Below are 18,766 nucleotides of genomic sequence, written 5' to 3'. Positions count from 1 at the left end.
AGAATATATAGATATATTTGTATGATTTATGGAATTTTTACTTTTAGCCATTCTTGCTACTTCATAATTAAAGAGTTTTCTGTTCCATGTGAAAACATTTAACAATTACAAATAATGTTTCACCCCTCTCTGTAAATGCTATATGTTATGAAGTGATCATTGTTTCTCTACTTGGTAAGGGATTGCTGTGTTAAACATTTGTTTTATGGTTCTCTGCCAACAAATTGAATAATATGGGCCTTTCTTCAGGTTGTGTTAATACCTGCCATACAGACACTTCTGAGTTAAGGTATATTCACATATCGCTTCTAAAAGCTAGCAAGTATTTCAAGAAAGACAAGTAGTAGGAAGGGTGCCACCTTGACCTGACAGCTTAATAATGTTAAAAGGGTTTGAGCAGTTGTAACCTCCAGATAAGAAGTGTCTGCATTTGGTGAAATAGGAAATAACAGTCATTCTTAACAAATGGCAAAATTCTTACTTTTTGCAATCAGGGACAGTTTTAGATAGATGGGAAAAAAATATTTTATGATAAATTAACATATCTGGGTAAAAATAGGGTATAAAACTCTTAGTAAGATTTGTATAAACTTCAGTTAAGAATGTCAAGTCTGTTCACTCATTGTCAGTATCATTGTTTCTCACAACCCTTTGTTACTTATCAGCAATTATGTTTATCATCATAAAGGAATCTACCAAAAGCAATAATGATCTGTCACTGAATGCCAGAATGATTGAAAACAGAAAACAACTAGCTGAATATTGAAATGAATCTCTTACAATCGGAGAGGGCAAAGCTAACCTATTGGTTTTCTGATTCAGGATGTTCTGCAGGATGTCATGCTGTTTGCTATGAGTGAATGACACAGTACCATGACACGTTCCAGTAGCAATGTGAATTGGTTTGACATTACAACCATAGAGTAAAAATACTGCAAACAAATCATCTTGTGACCCCAGATGCAGTGCCCCTGTAATGTCTCTGATAGTGTCCAAAGGCTGTCCTGGTAGCCTAGGAATGCCCCAGGCCATTCTCTTCTGAAAGGAAGAGGGGAGAGCAAGTTATATGTAAAATCATTTTGCATTTTCAAAATTATCAATTGGATTAAGTACATTTTTTTGCAAGTTTTTGATACGCCTGTACATTTTTAGCTAAATATAATATGCCATTTTTAAGTGGTAAACATTAAATTAAAAGAAATGTCTCTGGCCTGTCTCCCTATTTCCTCTGTTTCACATCTCTTCTCCTGCCATAGGAAACAAGGACTTCCTCTGAGAGTATTATTTCTGTACCTGCTTCAAGTACATCAGGTTCCCCAAGCCGTGTGATCTATGTAAGTATTTTACTGTGAAATGCATTCTGTGAGATCGGGAAAAAAGCCCATGCTTCCTCCTGCAGTTTAACATGTATGTAAAGTTAATGTATCCAAACCACTACAGTTGGTGATTCCTCTAAAATGGAATTTACTTACTCATGTTTAAAATGTTTGAATACTGCCTTTACCATAACAGACTTCTGGCAGTTTCTTGTTATTTTTTGTGGTGTATTTATAGCACTTACATTACCACTAGAACTGTTTTGTACCACAGCAAGCAAAATACCACAATGCTTTCTAAAAAGAAAAGTTTAAGTAAACAGTACAGCCCACAGGTAGATTACAAGCTTAGATTTGAATACTACTCGTCTAAATCAAGCCTTTGAACCTGCCTCTGATTGCTTATGGAAACACTTGTGTATGATTACAGGACTCAGGCCTCTACAAATTCCAGTCCCTAACCTCAGGGGACCTTTGATGTGTTTCTGGTCTAATAAGTGCTAGCTCTGGAAAGCTCAGAGAGTTTAAAATAACTTCACAAATATGATAAAAGCTTATGCTGAGTATTTTTTTCAGTACCAGGTGTACCTTAGTTGTAATAATTGCTGTAGATATTGTTCATGAGCAGAGTTTCAAGGCTACCACTTGGTAAGCAATAAATGAAAAAAAAAATACAGAATTGTGGCATCTGTGTAAACATCTCTGTGAGGTCTTCAGTATTCTCAGGACTATTCTTTGTCCTGTCAAAGATTTCTTTGTCCTCAGACAGGTAAGTCATTGTCACTGAATAGTACCAGAGGGAACTGCTGGAGATGCGATTGACTGTCAAAGAGGTTGTTATACTAAAGATAAGGAGTTTTATTTACTGCACTGAGACAAGTGAAACAGTGCCTTGAAGCCAACTTGTCTTCTTTCTTCAAACAGAAATAATTTTGAAAGCAATATACCCTTTATATAACCTACTAGTGTAGGAATTGCCCCTTATCTAAAAGGCCATCAGTGCTTCTGAGTTCTCCTTCCAGTAAAGCTCCATGCTTTTGTATACCAGGGTATATTCCCTCTTAAAAAAATGTCATTTCCATGACTGCTATGAAGACAGTTCATTGTGGTACAAGACTATTATCATGTAAACATTTTCTTTGGCCATATGGTCTCTATCTCTCCAGCCATGCTTTTTTGCTTCATTGCTTTTATAAATCATAAGCATTCTTCTAAGATTTATATATAAGATTTATATATTTCTAATGACATTTTTTCTGTTAGATGGTACTGTTTTTCTTGGTGTTTGTGATTATCACTTTAAATATGCTTCACAGGTTGTTAACAGTCAAGGACAAACCTCCATTCTCTTTTTCTGTTTTTTCAAAGAATATCATTAAGTTAGCATACAACTCTAGTGCTTGTTACTGTAATATACTTTTTTAGAGGCATCTGGGGCTGTGAAAGAATAAAGTTCTCAACCAAATATGAGCCAATTACGAAAAAGAGATTTCCCAGAGGTGTGCAAGTTCTTGCTATATCTTTCTCATGTATGACTGCTTAATTGTCAGAAGGCTGTGAGATCAATTAAGTCCTATTTCAGCTTTTATGAACAGAAAAGTAAGGAGAATCAAAAACATGGTTTTTGACTTCTATATTATCCAAACGATCCTTTGGCTATCTTTTGCATCTGTTTTTTATTACAGGAGTGTTATGACATAGAGACACGCTCAAAATTTGTCTTGGGTCCTTTCATGATTGCTTTAGCCAAATCTAAATACATGCTGCCACTGAAGGAAGGTCCCTCTTACACATGGTCCTGTTCCTCTCCAGCCCTGCCTTCCTGTCTCCTCTTTGGTGCTAGTTGGTACACAGAGATCAGTCAGATTTTAGACTATTTTCAGCTAGAAGAATAACTCAGGAAAAGATTTTTTGTTATTGTTAGAAAATAACCCATGAAAAAGACCCAGCTGTCTACCATGTTTCTAATGCTAACGGAGATGAGGGAAGGCAGAGCAGAGTGTAAAGCACATGCAGGACAGGCACTTTCAGCAATAACATGCATTTGTGTAATTAAAACAATTAGTGAAACTGTACATTAACAGCTGTTGAACTCTTTGAAGAACTGTGTTTGACGAAAGAGCATTTTGAGAAACAGTTAAAACTTAGGAACCGTGATTCTGTGGTACTTATTCTTTCAAAGGCATCAAGTCTGAGCGACATGATTGTTCTGAACCATCTCACGGGTGATGTGCTTCTGGGTCATGGTTTACTGGTCAGCTAGGGAAAGAGTAAGAAAGCATGTTTTAACTAAACCTGAGTGTGGTTCATGCAGTCTTTACTAAAACTGTATATCTTTTTTTTTTTTTTTTTTCCTTCTGCAAGTATCAGGTTGTGGTGTATTCTTGTACTGAGAGAGGGCATAGGTTAATGCCCTTTGAAGTTGACAGTCATCTTTCCATTAATTTCAGTGATGGCTGAGCTATATCCAGACTGAAATTTACTCCAGTGCAAACATTCCTTCCGACTCACTGCATACCACTTAAAAATCAGTAAATTTCTAAATCACGCCATTAAAAAGGGTTTAAACAGAAGTCCTTTTTTATATTTAGCTAAATTCTAAGTAGATTTAGGAGTTCCCTACAAAGATAAATCTAACCAGAAGGTTTAGTTTAGGTTACAAAAATGTGTTGTACATTCTTATACTGGGAATATAAATCACATTATATTTTCATACAGAAACATATTTGTTATTATACAATTGTAGAAGTACATAGTCCAAATGAAGAAGATACTCTAAACTTAAAGCATGTTTTTAACAGAATCCAAAATACCGGATTATTGAAAAAATGGCTTAAAGACTCTTAGCTGTAATTTGAGTCATCTCTAGAATATTTAAATTCCACTCAAGTATTTGAAAGTAGGTAAAAATAAAATAGAAAACGTAGGCTGAATGCTTGTAGAATGGAGTGTTTAGAAAGCAACTGTATCTGTAAGGCATTTTTTTATCCAAATTTTCCTACATTTGGATATTTAGAGTGACATGAATTTTGTAAGTAGGTAAGTTTTACTCTTGGTATTTTTGAAGTTTTGTGGGAGGATCCAAAACTGCACTTCTACACAGAGAGATAAGGGCTAAAATTACTGTAATTCACATATTCCCAATTTTGAACTTTTTTGTTTTCACTAGAATAATCTGCACAACCTGGATACCTTTAAAAAGAAATTATCACAGCCCCCCTGGTCTTCCTTGTAAGCTACAGTTCTGCCCAAATTTTTCCTAGAACAGACCTGCCAGACAGGCTTCTGATCTTTGAATGACCTGTCCCTGCATCAGACGTTGCCACCGGCTTCTCAGCTGGGAGGGATTTTCACTAAGGGGCTCTTTCAGTGGTCTTTAGCTTCTTGAAGCAGATGCAAGAAAAGCGATATCTGTAGAGCCCTCTGTCATCTTTAAGAAAGATGCAAGAAAAGTGATATCTGTGGGACACTGTCATCTTTAAGAATCAAATATTTCATTAAAAAACATTTTATCATTAGTTTTGAAGATGAGAGTATGTGTTGGTTATGGTGGCTTCATTCCACTTTCTTAGTTAAGAAAAATCTTCCTCCTTCCCATGTTGCTTATGTTTGTACAATTCATACATTGTTTTAGGAAAAGGGATAAATGAAAGTTGTCATGCTAAACTTCTGTATAATTAATCTAAAAGAAAACTTCCCTGAAAAATCTATTGAACTTTTCTTATCTCATACTGAGTAAAGAGATAATCACCACACACATAAATCTTGGATACTTTCATATCTTTTGCGTTTGGAAAGCATTATTACAGTTTTACAGCTGATCGTACTGAGAACAGTGAGTTCTCAGAGAAAAGTGAGATTCAGTCATCATTTTGCTGCCAGCGAAGAACTTATCATTCTGTAAAGCCCGAGGTAGGAACTAGGCAATTTTGCTGCCCATTTCTCTCCTCTCAGTGTGGCCGGCTTGTCTTCATATCTACAAGCCTAGTACATACATGCTGGATACAGTTTTACTGCAAGTTACCATTATCCTAAGGATAATCTGTGAAAATGTGGCTTTTGATAATCATGCTTTTGGAATAAGGATAGCAAGAGGAGAATGGAGAGTGAAACAGCTGGGAAAGAGCAAGCTTTTTTCCTCTGTTGGTTGTGTGAGTCTCCCGAAAGGATTTGAATTTTACTTAAGTGGCATCTGTGATCTTCCAACTAATCTACCACAGTGCAAATCCGTCATCTGCTGGTTTGTGACCTGTAATTAAGGACTACTTAGAAATAGTCAGGAAAGGAGGTGAAGTTGTGGGATACAGCTGAATGGAAAAAATTAAAGACCTGACTAATGTTTGTCAGCATCTGGAGAGTATATGTTGGAAATACACATTTGATTATTCACTACTGCTTGTGGTAGGGGAACCCTGCACACCAAAACCACTTTAAAATGAAGGGTGTTTTGCCTGAAAAAGACTTCAATATCTGTCCCACATGTCTCTTTATGCAGCTAACAGTAAGCGGGATATAACCAAGGGAACTGGAATTGTGCCATGCTATTCCTATTAGCTAAATGTGAGTGAAAAAGAAAAGGAGAAAGCACCAGTATCTAATAAGAAAGCAACAGTAATATTTAGCATTGTGTAGTAAATATAAGATACTTAAATTTGCACAAAGAAAAAGCCTATTACTATGATGATGACTTTTCTATCTATATATATCTGTCCTTTTCTGATTGTATCCTGATCATATTCTTTCTTATTCTCATTGCTTTCTTTCCTCCTTTTCTTAGGCAAAGCTTGGAGATGAAATTCTTGACTACAGGGATTTGGCTGCTCTTCCTAAAAATAAAGCCATCTATAACATTGACCGCCCAGATATGATCTCCTATTCTCCATATATCAGTTACTCTTCAGATGACAGGCATAGTTACGGGGAGGTACTGAAACATGGGTATTTTTTTTTTAATATGAATTTGAGATTTAATGTCATCATTAAAAGTTGCTGAACACTAAAATGTGCAGAATTAAAAAATACATATCTTTTATAACTTCAATTAATTGAGTCATGTCATCCATTCACCCACAAGGCATTTTAGCCTTCTAAAAATACAAGTGAGGCTTTCATTTCACTTTTTAGTTCATGGAAATTAAAGAATTGCTTTCTGTGATCATTTTTTAAACAGATGACATGTAATTAAAATATGTTTTTCTATGAGAGGAGTTCTACATGGAAACACGAGCCATTGCTAATTATAATGCAAAAATCAGAAGCAAAGCCAAATGTCTTTCATGATTTTTTTTTTAAAGTGTACTATGTTATTTTGGTAGCACAACAATGGTATCACTTTGCTATGCACAAATTTCTTTCAACTGTCCCTTACTAAAGTTCATCCTCATGTCACACATGCATTTCAATCTATTCATATGCAGAGCTAATGTTAAATAATTTGTGGTAATGAAATCTAATTTAACATAATCTTATTAATTCTGACTTTTTTTGTGAAGCATATTTGTATATAACTCCTGTCATTCAAGTTTGCTTTTCTTCCCTAATCATACCTTCCTTTTGTTTCAATTTCTAATTTATTTTATAATTTTAGATGCTTTTTGCAAATTAAACCTCTCAGATATACTAGATATGTTAGTAAGTTATACGCTGTCTAGAATGGAAGTCTTTTTTTCTCTATAGGTGTAAATGGATGGATAGAAATAAATACTAGAAATAATAGCAGTACTATTTTATAATAGTCCCAGTCTTGCTATCACCATTGCCTTTTATGCTTAATCAGTACCACTGAAGTCTCCAGTGCTACTCTCAGGTAAAGTGCAGTACATATTAGTTCTTGCAAACTCACTTCCAAATCCTCCCCGTACAATGCTGAACCACAGTAGCTCCATTATACTGAGTGCTAAAAAAAATAAGGTTATATTTGGTAAAGAGTTTAAATGGTATTTAATGGTTTCTGAATTCATAAAACTGAAAGCTGCTGCCTCACCCTGAACCTATACAGTGTAAACACTTCCTTTCGATGTCAAAACTTGTGGGTGCTGATAATGTTTGTGTCCTTCCTCAACTGCCCATTCACATCTGACCTTTCAGAGGTGACATCTAGATTTGACAGAGGTGCATATGCTCTGCAACTTTCTGCCCAACTCCTCTGAAGACTCAGTCATTGCACATGCTTCAAGGAGATGGTTATAAAAACATCTCACCTGCCAAAAATCTATGCTGCTGCTGGAGGGAGTTTCTCCTATCCACTTTCAGCAGGTCCTTGGCACATGCTGCAGTTCCTCTCCTTTGCTGGAGTATCTGTGTGGCTGAGCTAGGCACGAGGTTTTGTCTGGACCCCTGGAGTGATCTGACCCCATGGCTGTCACTCAAAGGCTGGAGATGCCAGAGGTGGGACAGCCACTCAGAGGTGCAGGGAAACTGACTGGTTTGGCGGAAGCCCGGTTTTGACTGGGATCCAGCGGCCGCAAACTTTGTAAACCTCAACACTCCAATTTTAGCAGTGGGATAGGAGGCAATTGCAGCTGAGCTCTTAAAAAAAAAAAAATCAAAGAGGGTATTGCTGCCTTTAGTGTATAGCACCTGCCTTTAGTGTGTAGCTCAGTGGTTATCCTGCTATAGGAAAAGTTTATTAGGACAGCTGGAGTCATCACCCTTTTCGTAAGGTAAATACGATGATAAAAATGACCACATCATAAAAGAGGGCCTTTTCCCTTGGGGCAGTAGGAGATACACTGGTTCACTTGGGACCAGCGGCCCAAAACCTGCCTACAAAACAGCTGTTTTCTTGCTTGCTTCCAAAGACCCAAGTGAGGCTCAGGAGTGCATGTCCCCTTCAGCCATGGTTGCTAGCATACAGATATATTTGAGCAAGCTTTAAGCTAGGTATATTACTTACCAATAACAATTAAGATACCAGTCTTAACACAGACTTTACAGCCAGTTTTCTGCCTTCACTCATGGACATGCTTTAAAGCATGCACTGAGTTTCATGTTGCATTTGTTCTTCCCCCCATATTTGTAGCACTAGATTAAAGCTTGCTTAGGTAGGTCTATGTTGATGTAGCTATTTGTGTCAGTAAGACCTCGGTGATATCTTAAAAAAGAAAAAATAGGATCTGGTTTCTAGATGCCTAGAAAAGGAAGAGCATTTGGGGCTGTGCTCTCAATCCAACGTGCACGTTTTTGTGATGCTCTAAATATTTTACATCCTTGATTTTGGGATGGTAAAAAAAAATAAAAAAATCCTGATTTTCAAACCTCAGCATCCTGGCTATATGTACAGCTCCAGGAGTTTCAGTAGAGTTGTGCTCAGATAATCAAGCTTAAAACCCACTAATTTTGAAAGGAAAATGAGTGAACAGTAAATTATCAAATTACATGACGTTTAATTAAAAATAAAATAGTACAGGAATTTTTGTTTCCCTTAAAGCAGCTAGCTCGGAGTAACAAAATTATAATCCAGATTTTGGTAGTGCTTCAGGCAGCTGCTTTAAATGTGGGTTTTCTACTAACAGTACTCTGTGATACAGGTCTGGCCTCACCAGGCCACAGGATTTTGTAGTAATGAAATCAACAACAGCTGTATATGCAAGGATTTATAACTTATTCCTTCTTACCTTGTTTAAGAACAAAGAAAAATAAAAAATTATTCTAACTTACCTGACAGTTATTTTTCTTAACTATATCATGTGTTATACATGGATATTGATGTTTTAAGAGTAGTTCTTCTCACAAGTAACATCATGCATGAATTTGTATCACTAATTTGTTGTGTGTTGCTGTTTGCAGTCACCTCAGTTGCTCTCTCCAACACCTACTGAGGTAATCCCCAGTGCCTTTGTTCTCCTGTTCTGACCCATTTTGTGATGCATAAACCTGGTCATACTGATAACCAGCAGCGTCTGAAATGTGGGGTTTGCCTCCTGCCTCTGCAGTGCATGGGGTTTTATAATTTGTTTTTAACAGTGTTACTTGTGTTGAATATGTGCTCTGCTTCTGGATTGTCATCTGTATTCATCTATCTCCACTGTCATCCATGTTTCAGCTTTCCAAAATAAAGGTTGTATTGTGGTCACTTCTACAAGCTCTACTGAATAAATTCCATTGGGAAACAGGATTTATTTTAACATTTAAAGCTGCCAGCATGAGTTGACATGAATTAATGCTTGGTATGGCTTTCTCTTTTATTTAGTTTTATTTTTTTATTCCACAGCCAGTTAAACTATTTATACTATTTGTACACGTATACTGTTGAATCATGTGCACATACCTGAACTTATAAGTGTATCTTGATGTACGTTAATGATAGAAGCCTGTCATTGTTTCAAGAAGTATCACCTTATTACAGGCAGTGAAGGCATTTCACATAACTTCCCAGATATCAACTCAATTAAATATCACAGGCCTGGCTCATTTCTCCATTATTCCAATTATATGTAAAGAGAACTGTATTGCAGAATTTGGGTAGTAGAGAAGAACTGGAAATTTCCATTAAATATTACAAATCACCAACTGTTGCTATGAACATTGGCTAAGCAGAGAATTTAACCAATCCAAATGTAATTTATTTGATACTTTAAAAATAAAAACATGCTTTATTTAATATTGGATTTCATGAACTTGATTGACTGTTCATTACAGAGACCAAAACTACACAAAAGGTAAGGTCTGAAATAATCGATATGAACTCTTGGTGTTGTGGAAGATTACAATAATTTCCTTTCATTAGCTATCAGTTAGCTAGTTGTCATGCTGTTTAATTCCAGAAGTGGCACTAGTATGGAGGTCAGTGCTGCTGTTACCTATGTCATACGAATTATCCCAAGTTATCCAGCTTTGCTGTTTCCCGTCTTTCTCTAAAGAATCTATGATCAGGTGCTTAGGCATCATCCTCTGCAAACTTGTCACCAGTTTTGTTGGAGAGGGTTTTATCAGAAAAAAATATTCACTGTGCCATACAATTGGAACTTCAAAGAACATTAGATAACACTCATATGGTATGAAGATATCACCCCAAGACTTTCCAGGGATGTGGCTATACTGACATGTAACTCTTTTTGCATGGGTTAGAATGGGTATTAAATAATATAGCTACATAGAGGGGGAAACATTTCAAACTGAGCGTGGAGGAGTTGGTGGCAGAACGCCTGTAGAATGCCGCATGCTTGGGAAGGCGCCAGTTGTTGTTCTTCCTTTCTTGGATAATTTCTGACTTTGAAATGGATATTTAAGCAATAATGCTATTTACTAGTATGCAAAACTGATCTTCAGTATTTTTGAAAATGCAGTCACTGAGTCTGGGGTGATGTGGAAGGAACAGAGGACACTTCAGCTAGAGGAGAGAAAGTGGTGACTGAGATGATGTTGTACATCCCCAGTGTCAAGGGTAGTCCCAGAGCAGCTAAACTGGAAACTGCAGGCAGGAAGAATCTAAAGATGAATGGATAGATATAATTAAGTTGTCCTGATAGGAATCTGGAAGATGATGATGGGGCCAAATAGGACCTTCTGTGTGTTTAAATGATGACTGATCCAGTGGGAATTACAGATGCCTGAAGATGTCCCAAAATTCATGACAAGTGGCTAACACCTACTATGGGATAGCATGCTCTTTACTCACTCCTACTGGAATAGGAGGAGGGTAGCATTTTTTGGAATAGCACTTTCCATAAGGGAGCATCTGTAGGTTACATTGATTTGCTCTAATCTGAAGTTAACTGAAGGCATTCCTCAATTTCCTTAAACAAGAAAATTGAATTTGCTTTTGTAGCTATTTGACAGAAAGTCATTTCCTTATCTAATTCATTACTTAATGTTTTTTACTGTTAAGACACTGTGCAAATTACAATTGTAATTTAACTAGCTATAGAAAGTGAGGGGCTTTGCATGGGTGTACATGGTTTTAAGTAGTTGAAGTCAAGGATTTTTTGGGGAAATAGGTTATATATTGTACAATTTTGCAGTGTTAATTCTAATGATATTTATATGAGTATTTATTATAGGCTACCTAGCTAATAATGACCATGTTTTGCTTGTAGTACAGTGTGCTGGGACAATTTATGCAGCAGACACAGTAGTTTCTGCGATGTAGTAAAGCCAGCAAGTGCTGATGTTGTGTTGTCTGTGACCCTTATGCTGTACAGCCATTTACATGGGTACAAAGTGACCATAGTACTATCACGCTAGCCTGATTTCACCTTCCACCTACCCATGTATGTTACGTAAGGTGGAAGAGAGTAGCGAATTATACTGCCCTGAAACAGTACTTCTACAGTGTTATGTTCTTGTCAAATGATACTGTCGTTTTAAATTCATGTATGTGTTGACTTTCCTGTGAACACGACCATTCTGTGAAACTTGGCAGTTCCAGAGCGCCTTTGGTCATACAGCAGTTGAGGTGCTTACAGCTGAAAGCCACCTTGTTTCATTGGGATTGCATGGAGCATTACAACAGCATCAAGTTCCATCTACACAGCACAGAAACATGTGAAATGGCATACTCTGCCTGCTTTGGAAGTGATTTATATTCCCTAATGATAGATTTCCTCTCTTCCTCTCAGGGTGACCAAGATGACAGATCTTTCAAACAGTACAGGACATCAAGTCCTAGCTCTGCTGGCTCACTGGGTTATGGTCGCTACACTCCAACGTCCCATTCTCCTCAGCATTACAGCAGACCAGGTAATTGAGAATCAGCCCTATTTGTTCTCTAGATTTTTCCCCTACTTTGTCTCGTGCTGTAGGCAGGGTAGACTCCAGGTTTTTTAGGTGGAGGCGTAGTTCATTATAGTATTTTGTTTATCGTGAACAGATTGTCCCATGGGGAGGAAGGAGAAAATTCCTCAGGTATAAACAACTAAGAAAAAGAAAACAGGCATCCAGAAGGCTTGATTTTATGTATCTGTAAACAGAAGATAGACTTAATCCTGGTCCCATCCTTCCTCATATTCAATCCACAGCTCTTTCCTGGTTCAGCATAGTACCAGTGAATGCGCACAAAGCCAAGAGGGTGCTCAGGTGATATTGTGTCCCTTCTGTACTGCAGGTTTATGGTCCATGGTGGCTCTCCTCACCACAGTGCAAGAGCTAGAGGAGCAACTAGAGGCACTAACGACTAGTTTTTGAAGTCCAGATTGCTTTAGATGAGAAGCTGTCAGCAATGTTTATTGATGTTCTTCTGCACAAAGAGGAGGGATCACCCTCTTTTGATCTTTGCATGGATGCTCCATACTAATGCCCATTCCTAAATGGACACTGTGCAGAATTTTATCCTTAGAATGATCAACCAAATTGCTCAAAATTCATTCTAATTTTTCTCCATTTCATCATCTGAACTGAAAACACAGAAATTCAAAAAATTTCTATTGTTTTCTCAGTGTCTACCAATTTCATTGGGGATACATTATAATTATAAACTAGTTTAGAAAAAAATATGGAATTATTAATCTTTCCAATGGAAATAAAAATTGTATGGGTAACAGAAACAGAAATTATTTGTACTATGTAAAGTCTTTGGTAAAATGAAGATGAGATTGAGGATCAAAGATCTATTAGAGATAGGAAGATTAGTCTGTGCTGAAGGTCTGGCAGCTGTGTCATACCTAAGCTTAGCTGCACACTATTAAAGGAAGGAGCAAAGATGAAAGAAATTCCAAATTAATTCTTATGTCATACAGCTTCACTGAAAATTTAGTCATCATAATTGCTATTTTTAATAGTTGTCTATTTGTCCTCCAAATACATTATCAGGAGGTTGTTACAACACAGTAAACAAAGAAAGTGACTTCTAAGAATATTTTTCTAAGTATTTAGTTACATGTATGACTTTCAGAGCTGAAACAACTCGAGGACGTTTCTTCAAGTGCTTAAATTAGCCATGCACTTGAGTGTCCTGGTACATTGTGGTCTAAATCCTACCAGTAGGCACCGACAGCAGTGAGAACTGGACCCACTTGTAAAACAGTTCTCATCACAGACAAGGCTCTCCCCATTTCATTTCATTAGATCCATTATAAGCATATATCATTCCCTCTTGCAGCTTTTTTAATATGCAGAATTTCCCTGAGTGCAGCTATGCTTTTTGTGGTTCCTTTCTGGAATATTTTCTGATGCATTACATTATCAAGGCTTTATACAATAACTCTCTGTTGAAATCCTTTGTCCATGGCCAGCCACGTAGTATGGCCACTGTGATGTTTTTAAACATAACCAGAGAAAGATGAAATCTTACATATAAAGTATATGTTTTTGAAGCATCAGGAGGAAAATGTTCCTGAAAAGAAAGGATGGCATTGTAATTTGTGGCTTTCAGTAAGTGAACTAAATAGTTTATTTTCACTTACTCTCTGTTGCCCCCAGCTGGTACTCAGAGTCTTGGTACCAGTAGCTGCATCTCCCTGCCCCAACACCCAAGCCCTACATCTACATTCAGACATCATTACATCCCTTTCTTCAAAGGTAAGGTCCAGGAATGCAAAACCGTGCTGTGATACTGTAGACTTATTCAGACGTGTTTCACTTTTTTTGTCTGTGCAAGCATGGCTTCCACTTGGATAAAATTTGTCTTAATTTTTTGCAAGTGCTTTCTTGACGTATTGTGTAGTTTTAAGAAATGAGTGGGTATGAGTTGTTTTATTTATTTATTTATTTATTTTCAGTGAGTGTTAAGTGTTTGTCAAAGGAAATAGATTTTATGATGAAAATGAGAGAGGGAAATAATTTTAAAACCTGTTTGTTCTAAGATACAATGTTTATGTTTGCCCTATTTTGGTGTTGCTAAATAAGTATTATAACAAGCTTATATGTTGGATCCAACATCAGACAATCAGTTATTTAACCTTCTAACTTTCATTTAGAGATTATTATTATTATTTGCAGCATTACCAGAAATCTTTCCAGATAAACTGGTTAAATCAATATAGTTGCACTGATTAGCAAATAATCTGTGCCATGTATTTTGAAACAGAGTAATTGAGACTAGTCTCCTTGCCATTACATTTTTTTGCATTGGATATTAACTGTTAATGAACTCCATGTTGCAGACAGGAGACAGTAATGAGGAATACCCGTAAGCCTTTCAGGCAAATGCTGTTCTTTCAGCTAGCTACTTAAACATAAGAAAGAGAAGACATTCAATTACGTGTCTTCCCCTGATTCTGTCCTCTCCAGGAACAACATGAGTGTGGAGGAGACTTGAATGGCAAACATTTTCAGTGCATGTTCCCCAGCTCTTATGTACCATTTGATTTAGTAAAGCAGAACTGTTCTCCTTGTCATTGTAACCTTTACTGAAAAGGAAGTGACCCTCTGCAGGAACCAGATTTACAAATAAGTCTGACATACAAACTCAAATCAATTGCAGATGCTCATTGCCTTTGGAAAAAATAACTAATGCATCTTGATTAGTCTCTAATGTATCCAGAAACAGTTCTGTTCAAAGTCAGATGAATTTCACCAACACAAGTAGGAACAGAATCAGACTTAAGTGCTGCAAATGTGATCCTTAAGAGAAAATTCTGGAAGAAAAAGCTGATGAGATTAAACCGATTGTCATTTTAAAGTCTACCGGCAAAGCTTCTTTCCCCACCCACAAACACATACCCCCACCTGCATTTCTTGGAAGGCTGACACACACCTGTAGCACTGCCTGAACATTTTTTTTCTATGTCCTCTAAATTTGGACAATATTATCCAACGTGATGTACTGAGTAAGAAAACCTCATCACTGTGCTGCATTGCCTGATTTCACTGTACAGAAAGCTCTTATTCAAAAGCTTGCAGTTGCTTAGCAGCACTCTTGCTAAAATGAATTTCTGTTCAATGCTACCTGCTGTTGCTCAGAGCAGCAGCAATTACTTATTGCTGATGTTTGGAGGAAGAAATCCTCAAGTGGCAGCTGTTTTTGCCCATACATTTGTTAGTAGAGTGATCAAAATTATAATATTTTGCAATTCTGCAACACTTTTTATCAAGAAGCTAAAATATCTTGCAAGCAGTAATTTATAATGCTTCACAGCACTCCTACGAGGCAGGCAAGCATGTTTATAATTCTTCTTTATAGGTAATTCTGAGCCCTGCAGAGGTTGTATAGATTATCCACTGCTTTACACTGAGTTAATGTCTCAGCCTGAAAGGAGTCAGAAGATTTGCCCTATCCTCTTCAAGTTCTCTGAATTCTTTTCTCTGAGTTGAAGACTGCATTTTTTCCTTATCTGGAGAAGTCCTTTGAGAGTGTTGATGTACTATTTTTTTCTCTTCAAAGTGGTTAGTGTGGGAAGAATGGAGTTGTAGGACTCCGTGCTTTGTATCCAGACCAAGGTTATTGCTGCCATTTCAGCTTTTAAAAAGCGAAATCAAACTAATTTAAATAAATAAATAAATAAACTTTGATTATATCCAAAAATAATACACTGGTTAATAATAATAGAACTAATCTTTGTAAAACTAGCTGTCCACAATCATAATAAAAAATTTTCTTTAAACGTCTGGCTCACAGATTTTTTACTACCCAAAGAAAAAATAAAACCTGCCAAAATATTCCTTTTGATTTCACTGAGTTTGTATCATGTTCTTCCCAAAAGCTACATAGTTCATCATTTTTCCAACAGAAATAAGATAACTGAGTTTCTCTTCTTTCTTCAGTACACTTCCTGTAGAAGTAGTCTAGCTTCCATGAAGAGTAATAGGATGAGCTGCTCTTTATCATGCAGATAAATTACTTGTGTGTTTTTTTCCCCCTTTTAAGAATTTCTGTCTTCAAAATATCTTCAAGATAAATTCTGTAACAGTCTTGCATCAAGAAAGCATCACAGTTCATGCCCTTGAGAATCATAGTATGTGATCTCCAGAGTACATACGCTTGGTATAACTCTTCCTCTTGAGTTGATGGAGTCAGTGAGCATAGAGTCAGTGAACATAAAGTCAGTGCTTAAGCCCCAGTGAAAAAATGCTTACTTGAAACACGGTGGAAAGCATCTTGCCAGCTTCCAAAGCCCATTTATTTGGCTTTGAAAACTTGGAGAGAGTTCATAATTAGACTTCAAAAAACTTTGTCTAGTTTAATGCACCGTGTGCCAACAGATATTGAAGGATCCAGTTTCAGGAGTAGTCTCTGATGTCTTTACTTGGCCAGTGGTATCTGCTTGTTGTTCAAACCCAAGTCAGGAAACTTAGACAGCACTTAATGTAACATGTTATCAAATTTCTTATCCTACCAAATAAGATAAAAGCCAACAAGGAAGGAGGTATAAGCAATATTGCACTTTTCCTGACAGTCCCTTAAGCACTATGAAAAAGGAAGCACGATTTGAGCTCTGGTCAGTTGTCTACAAAAACACACAAGGTTAAAAGAGCAGCCTACCCTCTCCGCAGCCAAAAGACACAAGAGTTTTGTGGTTGATGCTGAAGTTCAAAGTAAACTTTTCCAGATTCTTTCCAAGTTAAACAAAATCCAGGGAATAGTTTGTGATTCTGGTTTTTCACTCTACGGAGTGACCAGTAGATCAGATCACATCCTGCAGCTGCTTGTGGCAGAAGACAAAACCAAGAGTTTGAAAAATTGCTCTGTCCAGTAGTTCTGTTTTCTCAGAGACCTTATTTGAAGTTCTTCAGTGTGTACCAGGCAAACCTTGAAAGAGACAAATTCTTGGCAGGGTCTTATTTTAGAGACTTATTATAGGCTAGATTAAAAGAGTGTCTGGAGTTTCAACATGTGAACTTTCTACCCATATCTTCACTTTTCTTTATTATTAAATACTTATTTTCATATGCATAATGTGAAATGCAACTATTCTTTTGTGTTTGTCCAAATCAGTGGCAGAATTTTAAATATAATTTAAATATACATCAACTTGTACGAGTGAGCTGCTAGAAGAACCTTTTCCCGCATTCCATCCATAATTCTTCCCTTTCAAGCAAATTAGAGGTGATCACTCTGCTAAGTGCTCCTTGCAGGTGATGCTTACATAGAGGAGTTAGCATATTTGTTGTTTTCTAGTACTTACTCTTGCTTCCTGTATTCTTGCAAGTTTATTCACCCTAATTAATGCTTCCTTCTGGCTCCCTGAATATGTTACTGACACCCTACCCCTGAAGAATGACTTTATGGGTGTATAATGCCAGCACCTGGGGGTCACTGGTGCTCACTGAAGTGGTTTTTCATGTAGATCATATATGAATATGTTTTTAATAACATGCTAATTTTTAAGTAAATGAAGAATAAGTACTCTGTGAAAATCACTTGAAAACTTTCCTTTTCTTTTTAAACTAAAAAAATTCCAATGAGTAGTCAGGAAATTTACTTAAGTAAGTAACTACCACTGCTCTTTGTATTCAAATTTGGAATGAAATTGAGGCTTCTTTTGCTTAGAAGGGATGGCCAAGCATCTAAGCGGCAAGCAGCAAAGAAAGAAGGAATTAATAAATGCACAATGAAAACCTGTCACCACTGCTTTTTTTCCAAGAGCAAAGTGGGAATCAAGAAACTGAATAACTGTCTGGTTCCTTGTCTGAAGACAACTTGACTGCAAACTGATTGTGGTGTACCAAATTTTTAGTAATTCTGTAATTCTTCCCTTACTTTTTGGAAAGACCATAGGCCACCACTGCCCACAGTTGTAATTTCAATTTCTCACCTGTTCTGATTATATTTTCATAGAATCAAGGAATGGTTTTGTTGGAAGGGACCTTAAAGACCATCTAGTTCCAACCCCCCAGCCATGTACAGATATGCCACCCACTGGCCCAGGTTGCCCAAAGCCCCATCCAGCCTGGCCTGAATACCTCCAGGGATGGGGCATTCAGAGCTTCTCTGGGCAACCTGTTCAACTGCTTCACCAGCCTCTGAGTGAAACAGCCCCAGCTCTCTCAGCCTTTCTTCACAGGAGAGTTGCACAGGAGAGTTGATGAGCTTTGTGGCCCTATTCCAAATGGAAATCACTGTTCTTGAGTATGCAGTGTTAACAGCCAAATAGTTTTCAATTTCAATTTTTCACCAACTGTGAAAGTAAGAATTTAGAATGGATAACTTAATGTATCATCATGATTTCATCTGGCCTGCTTCTGCTACCATTGAACTCAGTAACACTACCCTATTGATTTCAGTGGTGCATGTCCAGGCCGTGTTTGGTTACAGACCATTGATCATACACCACTGCTAGTCAACAGAAATCTGGCAAGGGTTCAGTGGATACGCCCTCCATGGGCATAGCCTAGATAGTTATGGCAATCCAGTGGTTTTATGGTTATAAAACTTCCACTCCCTGAAGGCAGAACTCAGTTACAGATCTAGCACTCTGAACTGCTGCACTTCCTTTCCCCAAAAAATCTTGCTATAATTTCATTATTACTATCCATTAAATTTGTGCTCCATCCGCACTAAAATAATAACAGCAAATTAACAGCCCTTTTATGTTAGAATAAATGTCATGTTTGGCTTCCAGTTGCTTAAAAGT

The 18,766-nt window shown here is 37.1% G+C and overlaps 1 protein-coding gene across 33 annotated transcripts in view; it reads left to right on the top strand.

The window, feature by feature from the left end:
• Window positions 1-18,766, top strand: part of ABLIM2 (actin binding LIM protein family member 2) — a 142,896-nt gene that overhangs the window by 91,564 nt on the left and 32,566 nt on the right. For 11 of the 33 annotated variants that reach the window (XR_014583819.1, XR_014583820.1, XR_014583821.1 and 8 more), the window contains exons 9-12: window positions 1,257-1,334; window positions 6,094-6,240; window positions 11,876-11,996; window positions 13,674-13,772. Coding sequence is in view for 24 of the 33 variants with exons in the window: in XM_083834505.1 (XP_083690631.1) it covers window positions 1,257-1,334; window positions 6,094-6,240; window positions 11,876-11,996; window positions 13,674-13,772 (445 nt within the window). In the remaining 9 variants the exon portion in view is untranslated. Of the gene's footprint in view, window positions 1-1,256; window positions 1,335-6,093; window positions 6,241-9,104; window positions 9,138-11,875; window positions 11,997-13,673; window positions 13,773-18,766 lie in introns of all 33 variants that reach the window. The other 22 variants (XR_014583817.1, XR_014583818.1, XM_083834494.1 and 19 more) reach the window with 5 other exon arrangements.

This window comes from Anser anser (assembly GCF_964211835.1).
Source record: "Anser anser genome assembly, chromosome: 4".
NCBI classification, from domain to species: Eukaryota; Metazoa; Chordata; class Aves; order Anseriformes; family Anatidae; genus Anser; species Anser anser.
This window is presented reverse-complemented; position numbering and strand designations above follow the sequence as displayed.